Genomic DNA, 15,487 nt, shown 5'->3' with positions numbered 1-15,487 from the left:
TAAGTAAGATCCTTCCCGTGAAGTCACGTGTTTGTTGTCTCCAGAAGAATCCTCGGAAAGTGATGATGACGACAACCTGTCGCAGGTAATGCGCCAACGAGCCACCATTCCCTGGCGCTCCTGTGGCACCTACCTGTCCTCGGCCGGGATCCTCCTTCTCACCCTGCTCCTCCTGTCACAGCTCCTAAAACACACCCTCATGGTGTCCATTGACTACTGGCTGGCACGCTGGACGTCACACGTCATCACGGCCAAGTCGGACGCCACAGCACGCAACTGTACACTTGTTCAGGTGAGGGAGAGACTTGTTGTTTTTTCATATTGTTTTATTTGTGCTTTATTTGCTATAGGGTGGTTATTTTCAATCTGGGGGAAGGTTCCATTGCCTACAGCACACGAGGGAACTCCGGTCCTCGAAAACCGCCTGTCTTACCTGTTTTAGATGTCTCCCGCCTCCAACACAGCTGATTCAAATGATTAGCTCACCAGCAAGCTCTGTAGAAGCCTGATAGCAATCCTGATCATTGAATCAGGTGTGGTGGAGGAGGGATACATCTAAAACAGGCAGGAGAGTGGCTATTGAGGAGGTCTCTGGGATGGCGGCGCTTAACGTGGTCGTGATCCCTTTCAGTGTGAATGAGCCCCCATTGGGTGCTTTTCGTCACATGGTTTCTCTGTGTTCTGCCAACATAATTGTTCAGGTTGTGTGTGTATGTGTGCGCGTGAATGGGAGTGGGAGTGGCTTTTCTTTTCATTGCACAGCACTATGAGTTGCATTTTTATGCATGAAAAATGCTACATAAATAAAGCTTGATTCGGTTGGTACTGGGTCAATGAGCCTTTTAGCCAATGTGGCTAAACAGTATAAAACTCTCCTAGCCACGACGTCACATGTTTACGTGGCGGCAGTGGCGCCTATTTTGCCGCTATCTTACTACGTGCACCAGTTATAAAAAATTAGGGGCGTCAGACGATTAAATTTTTGAAATTGTAATTATTTGATTAATCACAATTTTATATCTGTTCTAAATGCACAATAAAAAAAATTTAGGTTTTCATACTCTTGTTAACAAAAGTGGAAAACAATGTGAAACTTATATAGCTCAAATTAATTTTTGACGTCTATAGCCGTCAATGGCAGTGAATGAGTTCATGCTAAGAAGATATTGCAGTCATAAGTTCATGACAGATTTGCGTTCCTACGGCAGTGGCATAATTGAAATGATTTTATAAATTGAGAAATGTTGTAGTATGTCAGCAAATTACAGTAATTATTATAGTGTGTTGTATCGCATGTAACTAGCAAACATTTGTTAGCAATCACATTTAGTTTTGGTCATACACAAAAACATAAATGTGAATGCTTGACACGTTTTTTTGTTTCTTTCACTGTGAACTGTCATTCAAATCAACGTCTTTCTAAAAGCGTGGGCCACAAGAAATGTACATAACCAAGTTGGTGCTAATCCGTGAAACGCTGTTGAGCCGCACGGATGAAAAGGGTACGACTGAAAATGTGTGAAATAAATGTAAAAGCATGTAAACAAACTGTGGAACACATCAGATTTGCAAGCCAAAATCATTACAACTTACTGCAAGCATGAAAGAGACCGTTATACCCGTTACACACACACACACTGCCATTACGAAAACCACAGCGAACATGAAGGTTGAACTGAGAAAGTCACATGATCACATTTGCGTCAAGTCCGCCAGATCAGGTATCAGTATTTATTTATAGGTGTAAATATATACATATATGTATTTTGTGTGTGCGTGCCAGGTCACATTTCCCATGCTCATGTGAAAGCTAAGCACCTCATCCCCCTTCCCTTACTTTATGTTGCACTCAAACGCACTTCGTATTGACTTAGTAGAAGACAAACTTCAGTGCAGTGAATCACGGCTGCCAAGTGTATCGAATCTCCACGTGGACACAGACAAGTCCAGTTTCTGCTATCAAATCCAATGACGGGCCAATTGCCGTCTCTTTCTTCCCTTTGCTCTTTTTGTGTTGTACGGATGCCAGCCTTGCCATTCACAACAGTGATGATGTTTTTTAGAGAGGATTCATGTAGTGAGCTGTTACTTTTTTATCAATGTTGTCAACAAGATAAGCACGTTTGTCCATTTAGTTGCTTAATAAACATTTGCACAGTGAGGACAACAGGATGACTCTCTTCCATGATGTGGTCCGTTTGGAGGCTGTTTACAAAAAAAAAAAAAAAACATTTTGGGACATTTGTTCTCTTGTTGGGTTTTTCCTTATAATGTTTTCTACATTAAAATGTAAATGTATACATTGTCGGTACCTAGCGTGCCACATTACTTACACACCTCTAATTTGCAAAGAGCTAAATAACTAACCAACCACCAGCCTGGCAAGTACTTTCAGCAGATTAAAAAAATAATAATAATAATGAGTTTTTTTGTTGTTGTTTTTTTGTTTTTTTTACCAGGTTGTACCCATCGCCTGATTCACTAACAATAATCTGGTTCATATCAGAAATAAAGATTTAACATTGCTTCTTTATATACTTTTGACACATTTCAAATCAAAATACTTAAACAGCATTTCTAAAGCATAAAGTGGTTAAACTGATGGGAAAAAAATCAGTTCTGTTGGACTAAAATTGTCCAACTTGGCATTGCAGGTCACTCCCCTCAACTCTATATTAATAGAGCATTTTAAAGCAACCTCCACTGTTTTCTACCCAGGAGCAGCAGATACAATAAAAAAAAAAAGTAGCAGAGGCCGCAGAATTGAACCCTGTGGAACACCATACCTTACGATATACATGTGAATTCATGTTGCACATATTCGTCCGACCACTTTCTTTTTTAAAATAATAAATAAATCACACGACGTACCTGATGGCCGAGTGTGTTTCATGACCTCCGCCGAACCTGAGAATGACTCTTCGAACCCCAGTATTTAATCACCTTTATGTGCCGTTACAGGATTGCGGCTTTAGTCACTCGTGGTATCTTTTGGTGTTCAGCGTGTTGTGCTGCCTCGGCATCATTCTGTGTTTGGCCTCCTCTGTGACTGTGGAGTGGACCGGCCTCAATGTGGCCAAGGAGCTTCACCAGAACCTCCTGAACAAGATCACCCTGGCCCCCATGAGGTACGACTCGCTGGCTGTGTGAAAGAGATTGACGATGTGTGTGTTTGGATTGAAAGCAGAAACACAGTTAAAAGCACGCTTTTTTTTCGCCCCATTACGTCAAGCACCATCTGCTTTCCTTCTACAATGCCCAAAGAGATTTTCTACACATACTGTCCTGCATGGCATGTGTGTAAACACACACACAGTTGAATCAACACACACTCAACCACTTAACCCAGGGGTCCGCAACCTGCGGCTCTGGAGCCACATTGTGGATCTTTCATACCTCTCCTGTGGATCTCTAAAGAAACGAGTAGAAATCAATATATATTTTTTACATTTCGACCCTTCTTAAAATGATCGCCTAAGTCTTTTTTTTTCTTCCAGATTTTCCAGGAAACACATAAAATTTAACCATTTTACAATTATTTTAAGAAGGTGACCATATTCATTTTTATTTTTATATAAAATATGCTTCAAATGAATTTATTTAGATAAAAAAAAGAATAATTAAAACAAGTTTAAGTTGTTAGAAAAAGAGGTAAATGAAAAAGGTTAAAACAAAAAAAAGTCTGAATTGTATTTTATTTTTTTAAGGCAGAAAAGAATACTTTCAAAAATAAACTATTAAATGTCCAAAAACAAAGGAGGAAATCCCAAAAATGACCATAACATGTACACAAAATAGCCAAAAAGTCTGATTTTTTTTTTTTGGGGGGGGGCCTAAAATGACTTAACCTGACGTCTGAATATGATGCAGTGTCACAAAAAGGTTAATACATAACACATCTGCCTCACAGGTTCGAATGTCAGTTTGTCTCATTGATGTTGTTGTCGTCCAGGTTGTTTGAGACCACGCCCCTCGGCAACATCCTCAACCGATTCTCCACAGACACCAACACGATAGACCAGCACATCCCCACCACGCTGGAGTGTCTCTCTCGCTCCACCTTGCTGTGCGTGTCCGCCCTGGGGGTCATTTCCTACGTCACCCCCGTCTTCCTCATCGCCCTGCTGCCGCTGGCTATCACCTGCTACTTCATCCAGAAATACTTCCGCGTGGCTTCCAGGTGAGACCCGCGCGACCGCAGGCATGTTGAGTAAACGGATAAAGGTGTCATGCGTTTAGCCTCGTTTTGCTGCCGCTGTTTTTGCAAAGGGACCTGCAGCAGCTGGAGGACAGCACCCAACTGCCTCTGCTCTCGCACTTCTCCGAGACCGTGGAGGGCCTCACCACCATCAGGGCCCTCAGGTGAGCGGCCGAGCTTCTCCTGCCATGACCAATATCCCGCCGTCCGTTTGCACCAATATGATGTCTTCTCATCCCTCAGGTACGAGCCCAGGTTCAGACAGAGGTTACTTCAGTTCACAGACGCCAACAACATCGCCTCGCTTTTCCTCACGGCGGCCAATCGGTGGCTGGAGGTTCGCATGGTAATGTCTCATTTGCATTTGGCATGAACTTGCGTTAGAAAAAGGACAATGTCTTTGTTTTCCTTTTGCTCGTTTACCGCCGGCGGAAAATGACTTTCTCAAATGACTTCCTTTCTGCCTGTAGGAATATATCGGGACCTGTGTGGTGTTGGTAGCGGCTGTGGCTTCCATCACAAACTCGCTCAACGATGATCTGTCTCCCGGCCTGGTGGGGCTGGGCCTCACCTACGCACTCATGGTGAGATTGTGGAAAGTGTCACCATAACATGCTCGCTAGGGATGTTTGATATCACTTTTTATACATAAAATTTCCTGTTTATTGACAGTAACAATTTTGAAGAAAGACCTATCTTCCTCAATATTGCATTTAAAAAAAAATGGATTATGGATGGGCGAGGGCCGAAACCAGCCTTATTTTGAGGTATCAGTACTCACGACGATGGCCGATACCAGTATCGGCTGCCCTCTTGTGGCCTTTTTACGATCAGGAACTAAAAATGAGAAATTAGAAGAGCAGAAAAATGCAAATGCTCTAGTAGTATATATAGGTCTTGCTTTTGAATTGATCTGTCAGTGTTTTTCATGAGAACTACCGGTATCTGGTTTTGGTGTCGGTGACTTGTACTGGTATCGGTCTGAAAAAAAAGTGGTATCAAACAATTTTCTATGATCTTTTGTCCATTTGTTCATAAAAATATATATTTTGTATAGAATAGGATTTACCATAAATGTAAATAAATAAATTCTTAATAGGAATCTGCCAGACAAGTGTGCCATATGCTTCTGATCGTAAGATACTGGTATCGGGCGCACTCACAAAAAACAATACCTTGAAATAAGGCCTGATATCGTTCCCTATACCGATACTTTGTATTGGTACTCGCTCATCACTAGTGTTGATCCGACACCGATACTGGTATCGGCAGAGGCCCCGATACGGCATTAAAACAGTGATATCGGTATCGGTGAATACTACCAAGTAACATGCCGATACCATTAATTCCGACGCTAGGACTTTGGATGCAGCATCTTGTGTCTTGTGACATGTTCACTGCATGCCGAGCTAACATATCCTATTGGCCCTTGAATGCTCTGAACCAATGGCAGTACAGCTTTTTCATATTGAGAAAATAAAAACTTAGGTATCGGTATGGTATCGGCATCGATACTGCTAAGATGGGTATCGGGGGCCAAACAACGGTATCGGAACAACACTACCCATCACTATACATCACAGCAATCCGCATATACAAATTATGAAAATATGTCTATTAGAGGCTTTGAGAAGAAATCTTCCAAAATGATTTAGCATTTATATACTATCTTTTTGTTGTGAATTAAAAAAAAAAAAGTAAACCATTTAATATACATATATATAATATAAATATAAATCAAGTAACTAATTTCATATTCGTCATGGTAATTGAAGTATCACCGAGCGATTGGCTTTTTTCCATCAGGTGTCCAACTACCTGAACTGGATGGTGCGTAACCTGGCAGACATGGAAGTACAGCTGGGTTCAGTCAAACGAATACACGGCCTCCTCAAAACGGAACCCGAGAATTACGAGGGTCTGCTGAGTGAGTTGAACCTTTCAGAATATATATATATATATATATATATATATATATATATATATATATATATTGTGTGTGTAATTTATCAGACTTTGTTTTTAATGCCTTTTTAGACTTTTCTGCCTTTCTGTAAAATCTCTGACATTTTTGCAATTTTTTGCACATTATGATAATTTTCTGCCTCTATTCTTCCTTTTTTGGGCATTTTATTTTTTAAATTGTGCCGAAAGCTGCTTGAACAAAATTTTGTTATGCTTGCATAGTCACAATAAAGATTCTTGATTTCTTATGGATATAGTTTTTTTGTTTTTTACTTTTGTTATAAATTTTCTGCCTTTTGGGGCAATTTTTTGGACATCTTATGGTAATTTTGGGGGGATTTCTTCATTTGTTTTTGGACATTTTATAGTTACTTTTTGGAATGTTTTCATTTCTGACTTTGGTAAAATGAATTTTCTGATTTATTGTTTTTGCATTTTTTTGTACATTATATGGTAATTTTATGCCTTTCTTTTGTTTTTGGACATTTTATGGTTACTTTTTGAACATTTTATGGTTACTTTTTGAACATTTTATTTGCTGCCTTTATTTAAATCAATTTTTCTTTTTTGCAATTTAGTGTGCATTATATAGTAATTTTATGTTTCTTCTTCTTCCTTTTTGGACATTTTTCTTTTTTTTTCTTTTTTTTTTAACTTTTTCATCTACCTTTCATCTCTCCTTTTTTGACAACTTATAAATTTGGACTGACATTTTTTGAATATTTAATTATTCATTTTTAATCTAAATTGTTAATTAATTTAAAGAATAATTTATCCAAAATTTTTTTTATACATATATACATATGTAAAAAAATACAATTGCTACTATTGTTTTAGAGATCCACAGGGAGCCACTGGAGAGGGGCTAAAGAGCTCCATGTGGCTCCGGAGCCGCAGGTCGCACCCCTGGACTAATAGTATAATTGTTGAAAACATTTAAAAGTTACCAAATTGTGATTTATGAGGCTTCGGCCCGACACCAGAGATTTGTAAATCCACTCCTAATCCAGATATATACTGACGCAAACTGCCTCGCTGTCAGTCCATCTAATGCCGGTCCGGCGTTTGCCGTGTTCCCAGCCCTGTCTCAGGTCCCCGACGGCTGGCCCCAACGTGGCGAGATCCAGATCCAGAACCTGAGCGTCCGTTACGACGCCACGCTCAAACCTGTGCTCAAAAACGTCCACGCGCACATTATCCCTGGACAGAAGGTACGAAAAGTTGAGATGACAAGAAGAAAAAGCTGAGAGATGAATGTGGGATGTCTTGGTTGCAGGTGGGAATCTGCGGCCGGACAGGCAGCGGGAAATCGTCTTTCTCCCTGGCCTTCTTCCGCATGGTGGACACGTTTGAAGGTTCGAACTCACCATCACGTTTGATTACTGCATTTCATAATACGCTTCACGTGAATGAATTTTTTCTTTATTTTCACAGGGCGGATTGTGATTGATGACGTCGATATTGCCAAGCTGCCCCTGCAGACGTTGAGGTCTCGCCTGTCCATCATCCTGCAAGACCCCATCCTCTTCAGCGGCACCATTCGGTACCATCAACAACAAGTTCTCGTCACGTCACATTTGATCAGCTGACTCTTGCGCTGCGGTTATTCGTCTCGCGCTGAGAGTTTGGTGCATTCCTTCAAAAGGACCCGTGTTATTTTTAGGCATCGGCAGAAGTGCCTGTACAAGCTTTCAAGTTATTCAGCGTCACATTTAGAGGTTTCAGTTTGAAATCCCCATTGCTTGCTTCCTGATTGCCAAAACAATCACTTGTCCTTAAGTGTGAATGTCAGTGTGAACGCTTGTTCGGTCCAATCCAATACACTTTATATTTCTGTAGCACATTTGATAAACAAGCGTTTCCAAAGTGCTGCGTATTGAGATCCGCACACTATCATACACATAAAAATCTAGCAAAACCAACCATAAAAAAACCACAACAACAAAACTGTATGTAAAATACAACAAATAGTAATTTAAAACAATAATACATTAAAAATAAAATTAATTTTAAAAAAACATGAAAAGACCCCATACAATTCACGCAATGTTCAGATTTCCTCAGCCATTCAACTTCTTGAAAATTTTGATATTGACTGCTTATTTATTTATTTATTTTTTAATGAATGAATAGTAGTTTTTCTTCCAAGCATGTTGTTCCTTTGCATTTATTGATGATACCACAAAATCCATTAACATTTTTGATGACAATAAATCATCATAGGTGACATGTTGACAACAATCACCAGGCCAATTTGAGCAACTTTTATGTATGCAGGCTTCCAAGATCAAATCAAGTTTAATCCGATCTGATTTTGATTGTGACGGTACGTTTGAAAATTTAACATGGCAAGCCCCAAATACTGTACATATTCACAATGAATGTCATTAAAATAATTTATTTTTACAATGTTTATTTGCTAAGAACATTATTTTGAATCGAATGTCAATTTTTCAGAAGCCAGTGTGGTTTCGCAGGTGACTGTTTAATATTTACACTCTAAAAACAGTCGGGTCATAAGTAACCACTTTATGGGTCAATTTGACAACTGGTTCAATTTTGGGTCAACTATTTGGGTTATTCTATACAAAATGACCCAATTTGTTGACCCAAATAAAGGATCTGACCAATATTTATGAGGTGTTTTACACTAAAAGACCAATTTCTTGGTCAAAGACCCAAGTACAGGATCGGTCCATTTTTGACCATAGTTGGCTGTAATATTCGGCGCGAGTTATGTTTTTGTGACATCTATTGCTGTGTGTGTTTGTGTGTAGTTTCAACCTGGACCCAGAAATGAAGGCCACAGATGAGATGCTTTGGGAAGCTTTGGAGATCGCTCAGCTCAAGCTTGTTGTCAAGTCACTTCCAGGAGGATTGGGTGAGTTTATACTCCACTCGTTTTTTTTTTAGTGTGTGTAGCCAGAAGTACTGTTGTGACCTTGTCATGCCAGAAACAATAAAAACAAAGTTCAATGTGTTTCCATGGCCACTAAAAAGATACCAAACTTTGCCCAGATCTGCACCGTCGCACATCTGCAGTTCTGTATCACAATACATGAGCGTCAATATTTCAAATGCCCTGCAGAGGCATTTTCGGCACACGCCTGCTCTCAGGTGGCAGTCTCATATTCAGATCACATCTAATAGCAGACTTCACCTTCATATGACTTTCACGTTGAGCGTGATGAGTGCCTGGAATGCTTACGACTTTATTTAGCTGCGGTGGGCTTGCTGGTTATCGCTCTTGTAAGTGTTTGTCATGTCGACGTGATTGTTCAACATCATTTGATGCTCAATTCAATCTCTGCACGGCAGACGATCACTTGTGCAGTCTATTTATCAAAAAAACATTTTCAACATGACGTTGTCATAGTGCAGGGGTCAGCAAACAGTGCTGTCAAAAGAGACATTTCAGGCCAAATAAATAACATAAATAAAATCATAAAAATAATCAAAATCTGTCTGGAGCTGCAAAACCTTGAAACATTATGATGAACAAAACACTGTGTTAGTGTTCGAGAGCTTTAATTAGAGCTGCGCCATAACAGAAAATATGCAGCATCCAATACAGGTCATTTGAGATTCCTATTCTTCTACCTTTTGTCTTCCATTTTTGGATTTTTTTTATTTTGGATGGATATATTTTTCAGACTTAGTTTTTCATACTTTAAAAAATATTTATTTTTTATTTTTCTGCCTTTCTGTCAAATTAACTGATATTTTTGGCAATTTTATGAACATATGGTAAATTTTTTGCCTCTCTTCGTCTTTTTTTGGACATTTTATGGCAAATTTTCAACATGTTTTCTGCCTTTTTTGCTACCAATTTCTGACATTTCTGGCAATTTGGTGGACATTTTATGGTTGTTTTGAGGATTTCTTCTTTTGTTTTGAGCCATTTTATAATTACTTTTTAAAGTTTATTTTCTGTCTTTAGTAAAATAATAATTTTCAGATTTTTGGGGGCATTTTTTTTTAGAAAATTTTCTGACATTGCAAAGGCATTTTATGATAATTTTCTGCCTTCTGACATTTTATGATTACTTTTTGAAAAAAATTTCTGCCTTTTTAAATATAGATTTTCTTACTTTTTTGGCAATTTTCTGTTCATTATATGGTAATATTCTGCTTTTCCTCTTGCTTTTTGGACATTTTATCTTCACTTTTTCAACGTGTTGAGGTATTTAAAAAAAAACATTTTCATCTACCTTTCATCTCTCTTCTTCTGACATCGGACTCTGACATTTTTTGAAAATGATTTTTTCTTTTTATCTATTTTATTAATTCATGTAAAGAATATTTTATCTAAAAATGTAAAAAAAAAAAAAAAACATTTTTACAAAAAATGTTCATAGAGCCACAGGAGAGGGAGTAAAGAGCCACATGTGGCTCCAGAGCCGCAGGTTGCAGAACCCTGTCATAGTGGCTAGCCCGTGTGAGCATGAGATCCTATTTTGGCTTCCTTCCACATCCCCAATCACGCTTCTTAAATTTACCTGAAGACTGAATGGTCCATTGATGTGAACGTTGTCGATTGTGTTTGGCCACATGATGAGATTGTCGAAGTTTAGCAAATAGTACAGCACTTCCTAATTTGAACCTGTTTCCAGATGCCAATGTGACGGAGGGAGGAGAAAACTTCAGCCAGGGTCAGCGTCAGCTCTTCTGCCTGGCACGGGCCTTCGTGAGGAAGAGCAGCATCCTCATCATGGATGAAGCCACGGCGTCCATCGACATGGCAACGGTCAGTGTTTCTAGGGAAAAGATGACAGGGATGGGTGAAGCGGGGGTCACAGAGTGATATTCCCTCACCATGGCAACTATAAATAGCTACTACTAAAAACAAGGAAATAGAGTTTGCAGCAAGAAGCTGTGCTTACTTCTGCAGGACAGAACGAAAAGGGTGCAAATAAGAGCCCGAGGGCCGCTTTGTGCAATCGGCTGCTGCTTACTTAAGAGCATCTCCTGAATGCTGCTTGACAAAGAGTGATATATATATATATATATATATATATATATATATATATATATATATATATATATATATATATATATATATATATATATATATATATATATTAGAGGTGTGCCTAAAAATCAATTCACATAAGAATCGCGATTCTCATTTAGTACGATTCAGAATCGATTTTAAATGTCCCAAAATCGATTTTATTTAAATTATTTTATACTGTCATTCCTTTGTCTGTGTGTGCCTTTATTTGGAGCGCTGTTCATGTTGTACCCGGTTTGGCCACTGAAGGGCAGTGTGCTTCCACGCTGTCTGATACACTGTTAAGTTGTAGCCACATTAGAGAAAAGAAGGAAAAAGTCACGATCAAGTTATTCCAATAAAAGTTGGTTTTTTTGCAGTGTGGAGTCGTTCTTTTGAGTGATAAAAGTGCCGCGAGTAGCGCGCTAATTAGCATGAGCGAGTCAGACTGGAGTAGATCATTACAATTCCTTGCACATCTATAGATTGAAGCAAAAATCATTGTCAAACAAATCATTTTGAATCAAAAATCTCGCTTAATCGGAAATTGATTCTGAATCGAATCGCAGGCACAAAAATCGGAATCGAATCGTGAGACATTCAAAGATTCCCACCCCTAATATATATATATATATATATATAAATCCCCCCATGACTTATAAAAAAGTTATTCTGCCCCCATAGGAGAGCATCCTTCAGAAAGTGGTGATGACTGCCTTTGCTGACAGAACAGTGGTTACAATAGCAGTAAGTGTGTAAAAAAAACGCCAATCGCCGCCCACACACACTCACACCCGTGTGTATTCTCAAGCGTCCACTCTTGTGCACAGCATCGCGTCCACACCATCCTGAATGCCGACCTGGTGATTGTGATGAAGCGGGGGGTCATCCTGGAGTACGACGAACCCCAGGCCCTGCTGGCGAAGGAGGACAGCATCTTCGCCTCCTTCGTGCAAGCAGACAAGTAGCACAAAGGAGGACAGAAGAAGACATTCAAAGTGCAATTGACCCAAGGAATATTAACCTCTATTTTGTATTCATGTTGTATTATAGTTGTACATAACAATGTGAGATGCTTGTTAATAAAATATATATTATCACTGAATGGTGTGTTTGAGGCAAGACTTATGGCTGATCTATGTTGAGCCTGCCAGTAGCACATATTCATATTCTCACGAGTGTCACGAGATGGTGCAGGAGCCAAGACTGACTTGAGAATGTTATAAGGACGCTTAAAATAGCCCCCACGCGGCGCCCTGCACCAGGCACAACTCTTACTGCTCTTAAAAGACCAATCAATCTTTCAATACACCAACATCAGCTTCCTTTCATTCATTTCTTTCTGTCCCTCCAGATTGCTTTCCTTACTTTCATTTCCTTTAGTTTTTCTGTCCTTTCCTCATGAACTATTTTCCTTCCGATAACTTTACATTCTAGATATTAGATCATATTATATCAAATAGAAATGACGGCGGTATCGCCTTCTCGTAACGTAGAAACATCGTATGTCCGGGTCATAAAGCGAGGAGCCTCGTTCTTCAAGGGGTATCATACATAATTGGCCCATTTGTGCATTCTATTGAACTCCCAGCAAGGGCATTCTACAAAGGTGGAGGGGGGAGGGTCTGTAATACCCCCCACCCCCACCCCCAATCTCCTGCTATCAAACTGGAGATTCAGCACAAAAGGAAAGTGCATCACGGAGATGAAACTGCTACAACAAAGGCGACGGACAGCTACGTCAAGTGCTTGTACATCCGTGGTAAATTTCTGTCAACGCGGTGTGCGCCTGCTGACTGTCGGTGGTGGTGTTGGTGGTGGTCGTGCACGCTGAGTGGCGGCGGCAGCTGAGGACGGCAGGAGAGGAATCCCCACATGGGACGTCAAGCGCCTGACGGTGGGGCAACGTGAGGAGAGCGCATAGCTCCGACAAGCAGACGACCATGAAGGCTCCGGCCGAGCGAAAAAGCTGACGCAAAGCTGCATTATTATTATTATTTTATTATAATTATTTCGCAGCTGGAGGCGTGTGCGCTACAAAGCCAAACAGGACTTTGGGAGCGTAATGCGGGAGAGTCATGTTGTCCAGAAAAGGGCTCATTCCGGAGGACTATTTGCTGACACGCTTGGCTGAGGATGTGCAGCAGCAGCCCAAGTTCAAATCGAAAACGAGGAAAGCCCGCTTCGTGGCCAAGAACGGCGCCTGCAATGTGGCGCACACTAACATTCGCGAGCAGGGTCGCTTCCTTCTCGACGTCTTCACCACTCTGGTGGACCTGAAATGGCTCCACACGCTCATCATCTTCACCATGTCGTTCCTGTGCAGCTGGCTCCTCTTCGGGATGATCTGGTGGCTCATCGCCTTCGCGCACGGCGACTTGGACCGGCGAGCGGGCGGATTCGTGCCGTGCGTCACGGACATTCACTCCTTCTCGTCCGCCTTCCTCTTCTCCATCGAGGTGCAGGTGACCATCGGCTTCGGGGCGAGGATGGTGACGGAGGAGTGCTTGTCCGCCATCGTCGTCCTCATCATGCAGAACATCGTGGGGCTGGTCATCAACGCCATCATGCTGGGCTGCATCTTCATGAAAACCGCGCAAGCGCACAGGCGCGCCGAGACGCTCATTTTCAGCAAGCACGCCGTCATATCCGTGCGGAATAACAAACTTTGCTTCATGGTGCGAATCGGCGACCTGAGGAAGAGCATGATCATCAGCGCTACCGTGCGGATGCAGATGGTCAGGCGAACCACCACCGAGGAGGGCGAGGTGGTGCCGCTGGACCAGATCGACATCAACATGGATAACCCGGTGGGCACCAACGGGATCTTCCTGGTGTCCCCGCTCATCATCTGCCACGTGATCGACAAGGACAGCCCGATGTACGCCATGTCCGCCGCGGACCTGATGAACGACGACGTGGAGGTCATCGTGATCCTGGAAGGGGTGGTGGAGACCACCGGCATCACCACGCAGGCCAGGACCTCCTACGTGTCGGAGGAGATCTTGTGGGGGCAGCGATTCGTGCCCACTGTGTCCGAGGAGGACGGCATGTACGCGGTGGACTACTCCAAGTTCGGCAACACGCAGAAGGTGCCCACGCCGTGCTGCAGCGCCAGGAAACTGGACGAGACGGGCGGCATCGCGAGGTTTAAACTCGTCGAGGGCGTCACCTTGCGGCCGTCGGTGAGAAGGCGCCGGGGGTCCACCATAGCCCGGCGCTCCAGGTTGGAGAACAGATGAGGAGGACTTGCTTGCTCCGAATAAATGAACGTGAACGAATAGACAGCGCTCGTGATCTCGTTTTAATTCAAGATAATTCTATTTATTTAACACAACAGAAGTTACCTCCAGGCACTTGAAATTATATACTAAAAGAACAGAATGTTTTGTTTTTTTAAATCCCTTCTCACGCCAATCCTCATTTTAATCAACTAATGTAGGCTTCATGTTCAAATTAAAATGACTTTTGTCAGGGTTAGTCTAGAGCAGACTGATTAATGACCTATTTATCTGATAAAATATGTACAATTGTTCATTTGACTATTTAAAAAATTTATTCTGTGTAATACTCACATAAACACATTTTTAAAGCGGAAGTCAACCTCCATTTTTTTTTTTTTTACCATAATACTCACTAGTCTAAAGACGGTATTGTGATTAATATTGCATTTGTGGAATATGAATTAAGAAGCAAAATCCACCTGTTTTTCGCCATCTCAGGGGCGGCCATTTTGCCACTGTCAACTGAAAATGACACGACATCACAGTTGCTCAGGAAACCAGCAATCACGGCTCGACTTGCTAGCATCATATGACCAAACCCAGAAAACAGGTGGGCCGTGATTAGTTGTTACTTGCGTGAGCCCTGAGCAACTGCGATGTCATTTTCCAGAGACAAGTGGCAAAATGGCTGCCACCTGAGATGGGAAAAAAACAGGTGGATTTTGCCGCTTAATTCATATTCTACAAATGCTGTATTAATCTGAATGCCATTGTTTAGGCTAATGAGGGCGCATTCAACATATGGTGAAGAACATTTTGGGGACTTTGGGGAATGTGGTAAATGAACTAAATGAAAATGGCTAAATGACTGCCATAAACGCTATTCATAACTCTTGATAAGATAACCTTTTTTCGTCCCACAATTGTGAAATGTTGAGGTACAAAAAACAATAAAAAAAAACAACTTTGTTAAAGCTGCCACAAAGTAGGCATGCTTTATTATACTGTATGTATTGCAGAGCCCAAGGAGACTATTTCTATTGTTGTCAATGGGGCTGCTGCCCTTGTCTCCTTTCATACAGGGTAAGATTATACGTAGATGAATAG

General features: G+C 41.2%; 2 protein-coding genes and 1 non-coding gene across 7 annotated transcripts in view; 2 read left to right on the top strand and 1 right to left on the bottom strand.

The window, feature by feature from the left end:
* abcc8 (ATP-binding cassette, sub-family C (CFTR/MRP), member 8) overlaps nucleotides 1-12,261 on the top strand; it is a 59,262-nt gene extending 47,001 nt beyond the window's left edge. For 2 of the 5 annotated variants that reach the window (XM_086073113.1, XM_086073115.1), the window contains 14 exons: nucleotides 45-292; nucleotides 2,962-3,128; nucleotides 3,953-4,180; nucleotides 4,270-4,362; nucleotides 4,442-4,544; nucleotides 4,669-4,782; nucleotides 6,005-6,125; nucleotides 7,244-7,374; nucleotides 7,440-7,518; nucleotides 7,598-7,706; nucleotides 8,941-9,044; nucleotides 10,777-10,910; nucleotides 11,841-11,903; nucleotides 11,987-12,261. In XM_086073113.1, coding sequence (XP_085929239.1) covers nucleotides 45-292; nucleotides 2,962-3,128; nucleotides 3,953-4,180; nucleotides 4,270-4,362; nucleotides 4,442-4,544; nucleotides 4,669-4,782; nucleotides 6,005-6,125; nucleotides 7,244-7,374; nucleotides 7,440-7,518; nucleotides 7,598-7,706; nucleotides 8,941-9,044; nucleotides 10,777-10,910; nucleotides 11,841-11,903; nucleotides 11,987-12,124 — 1,832 coding nt within the window. In that variant the 3' untranslated portion in view covers nucleotides 12,125-12,261. The remainder of the gene's footprint in view (nucleotides 1-44; nucleotides 293-2,961; nucleotides 3,129-3,952; nucleotides 4,181-4,269; nucleotides 4,363-4,441; nucleotides 4,545-4,668; nucleotides 4,783-6,004; nucleotides 6,126-7,243; nucleotides 7,375-7,439; nucleotides 7,519-7,597; nucleotides 7,707-8,940; nucleotides 9,045-10,776; nucleotides 10,911-11,840; nucleotides 11,904-11,986) is intronic. The other 3 variants (XM_086073117.1, XM_086073116.1, XM_086073114.1) reach the window with 3 other exon arrangements.
* Nucleotides 12,262-12,740: 479 nt separating this feature from the next.
* On the top strand, nucleotides 12,741-14,754 carry kcnj11 (potassium inwardly rectifying channel subfamily J member 11). The gene has a single exon (XM_086073121.1). The coding sequence runs from the start codon at nucleotides 13,235-13,237 to the stop codon at nucleotides 14,396-14,398; it is 1,164 nt and encodes a 387-aa protein (XP_085929247.1). The 5' UTR covers nucleotides 12,741-13,234; the 3' UTR covers nucleotides 14,399-14,754.
* Nucleotides 14,755-15,337: 583 nt separating this feature from the next.
* On the bottom strand, nucleotides 15,338-15,465 carry LOC147175902 (U6atac minor spliceosomal RNA). The gene has a single exon (XR_015094754.1). It is a non-coding gene; the product is annotated as a U6atac minor spliceosomal RNA (small nuclear RNA).
* Between the last annotated feature and the right edge of the window lie 22 nt (nucleotides 15,466-15,487).

This window comes from Leptonotus elevatus, chromosome 4, assembly GCF_054856555.1.
Source record: "Leptonotus elevatus isolate MCC_2025b chromosome 4, RoL_Lele_1.0, whole genome shotgun sequence".
Taxonomy (NCBI): Eukaryota; Metazoa; Chordata; class Actinopteri; order Syngnathiformes; family Syngnathidae; genus Leptonotus; species Leptonotus elevatus.
Note: the sequence above shows the minus strand (reverse complement) of the source record. Positions and strands in the feature narration are given on the sequence as shown.

Bases quoted from the DNA above. Each gene is read 5' to 3' on its own strand.
- kcnj11 (XM_086073121.1), top strand. From the start codon at position 13,235: ATGTTGTCCAGAAAAGGGCTCATTCCGGAGGACTATTTGCTGACACGC.